Source organism: Papaver somniferum, chromosome 6 (genome assembly GCF_003573695.1).
Source record: "Papaver somniferum cultivar HN1 chromosome 6, ASM357369v1, whole genome shotgun sequence".
NCBI classification, from domain to species: domain Eukaryota; kingdom Viridiplantae; phylum Streptophyta; class Magnoliopsida; order Ranunculales; family Papaveraceae; genus Papaver; species Papaver somniferum.
Genome location: NC_039363.1, coordinates 109,900,315 through 109,902,891, shown reverse-complemented (window position 1 = coordinate 109,902,891; position 2,577 = coordinate 109,900,315). Strand labels below are relative to the sequence as shown.

Sequence of the window (2,577 nt, the reverse complement as noted above, 5' to 3'; positions counted from 1 at the left end):
AAACTTCAACATAGAAGTCACTAACAAGCTGGTTAGGACAAGATTAGGAAATTGATGTAATCCTAAGGGAATTAGAAGTCATCTAGTTCTAAGAAAAGGAAAGACATGTAATAAGGTAATAGGACTAGGAAAAGAAATTCATAGTTCTATATATATGATCACCAAAGTTGTGGTTGATCATATGAGCAAGATTAGAGCTTGTGTTTAGTTTTGAGAGATTTTCTAAACATCAATAAAGAGAGTTGTCTTTATATAAGCTAAATTTCATCTTCCATTTGCCATTATTGTGTATCTGGACTACCCAATAAATTTGGCCGCCAATAGTTCGCTTCTTATTTTCAATACAACAACTGACCCATTTCTGACCCCTCATTAGTCCACTGAATCCGAAAATCAGAACCAATAAAAATCTAGCCACACTAGGGTGCGTGTTATTGGTACTGTACAGTACAGTACCAGTTGTTTATTGGGAAGGTGAGAACGCTATTAATTAGACAAAAATAACGAAAACCGTTATAAAAAGATGAATTTTTTTCCTGAAACTAGAAAGAGTTGTCAACAAATACCAAATATAGAAATATTGATTTGGATAGAGATTTTTTTATATGTGATCAAGAAGTAGGAGAATGTGTTCGTGTTTTATGCAGACAACCACAAACATAAAAAGATGGCAATAATGCTAAGAAAACTATACTCAATTCCTTAACAGAACACACAAAATAAGAAACTGCCATGTAATGCAAGGAAGTTAGGTTCTTGTTCTTGCAACTTGAGCCACTTAAACCTACAACACAGCAGTAGTCAAAAAAACAGAGTTATATATTCCAGAAATTTTTAAAAATGAGCTAGCCAGGGAACCAGAAAATTAGGCCCGTCTGTTTTTCCAATCTTAAGGATTATAACGCAGACATGTGTTTTGGAGAATTGAGATTATCATACTCTAACCAAATTCCAGATGTCATTATAGTGTAAAGTCTTAAAAAAATTGCAGAAAAAAAAAATATCAAAGAGAGACAAAATGGGAAATCAAATCATAACGAAGAAGTTTTTGGTTTTTACCAAAACTGAATATTAATTGAGATAGAGAAACGGGGCCCTGTTGGTCTTAAGTCGGGGCAGCAAGAGAGATTAAGTCGAATGGACTTAGCTCCCTGCATGTCTTTGCAAAACCCAAAACACCCGTGGTCTGTTTTCTGCCCCCACACACCACATGACTCTGTTTCTCTCTACCTCTCTTAAGTCTTTGGATCTCTCTCTAGAGCTCTCTCCATAAATACCCGCATCATCCCCTCATTCCCTTCTCATCACCACTTCTCACATTCTCTTCTATCCATCAACACATCCTCCCAACTACTACTACAACCACAAGCTTCCTCTCAGTTTTAAAGAAAATGGCAATCAGCAGGAAATCAAACAGCAAACTAACACAAGCAGCGGTGATAAAACAAATTCTAAAGAGATGTTCAAGTTTGGGAAAGAAACAATCTGGAGGTTATGATGATTCCGAAGGTTTACCAATTGATGTACCAAAAGGTCATTTTGCTGTTTATGTTGGTGAGAAAAGAAGTAGATTCATTGTTCCCATTTCTTTCTTGAGTCATCCTGAATTCCAGATTTTACTTCAAAGAGCTGAGGAAGAATTCGGTTTTGATCATGAAATGGGTCTTACTATTCCTTGTGAAGAAGTTGTGTTTCGATCTTTAACATCTATGATGCTCCATAGATGAGATGATTACTTGTTAAAGTCCATGCATTCTTGGTTGTTCTTGTTTTTGGAGGAGGAGAGGTTGTTTATGATGAAGAAGAAGAAGACTCTAGCTGATGATGATAAATTCTGATCACAATCCTCAACAAAACTTCATCAAACTTATTGTTACTTCTCCTCCACCTTAGCCTCTTAGCTAGATAGCTCTCTAGCTTCCTTTTTACCCCTTCCATATGGGGTTCTTCTTAATTAATTAAGATTTTTTGTTCATCTGGGTTGTAATGACTTTGATTAAGATTTTAAGCTTGTATATTTTCCTTGCCGTGGTGCTTGTTTGTACCCTGTAAGTGATAACTGATGATAATGATAATTATTTTTAAGTAAATTATTCATTTTGTTCCATTTCTGTCAACAAATCTCCTATTAGTTAATTTCTTCTCCCCAAATTTGATGATTTGATGAAGTAGTAGAAACAAAAACAGAAACATATTTGAGTTTGTCTAGTCATTTCAAGAGTTAGTTAATACAGACAACAGGAACAAAATATATTGAACATACAAAACAAATGTGCATATCAGTATACGTATGTAGAGGTATGGGCCAGTTTACATGACTACTCGAAAATCAAACAGAATGATTCAAATTTAAAACAGTTAGAAGTGTTAAAATACAAGTAGGCCATCATTTCTTCTCAACTCATGTCTAACTTGGAAAACGGTTTCTGATCAAGCCATCAGACAGTAATTTTGTCACAACCAAAAACCTTATGACCAGAGTCATTGTATCACATTTCTATAATTCACTTCGGTGGCTTTTGTTTCTTTGATGATTCAGTATTTTTTTACGTTTAAAACCTGAGTTGAATTTGAATT

At 34.7% G+C, this 2,577-nt stretch overlaps 1 protein-coding gene across 1 annotated transcript; it reads left to right on the top strand.

Annotated features, from left to right (window-relative positions):
* Positions 1 to 1,054: 1,054 nt before the first annotated feature.
* On the top strand, positions 1,055 to 2,093 carry LOC113288826 (auxin-responsive protein SAUR50-like). The gene has a single exon (XM_026537951.1). The coding sequence runs from the start codon at positions 1,392 to 1,394 to the stop codon at positions 1,725 to 1,727; it is 336 nt and encodes a 111-aa protein (XP_026393736.1). The 5' UTR covers positions 1,055 to 1,391; the 3' UTR covers positions 1,728 to 2,093.
* Positions 2,094 to 2,577: the final 484 nt, after the last annotated feature.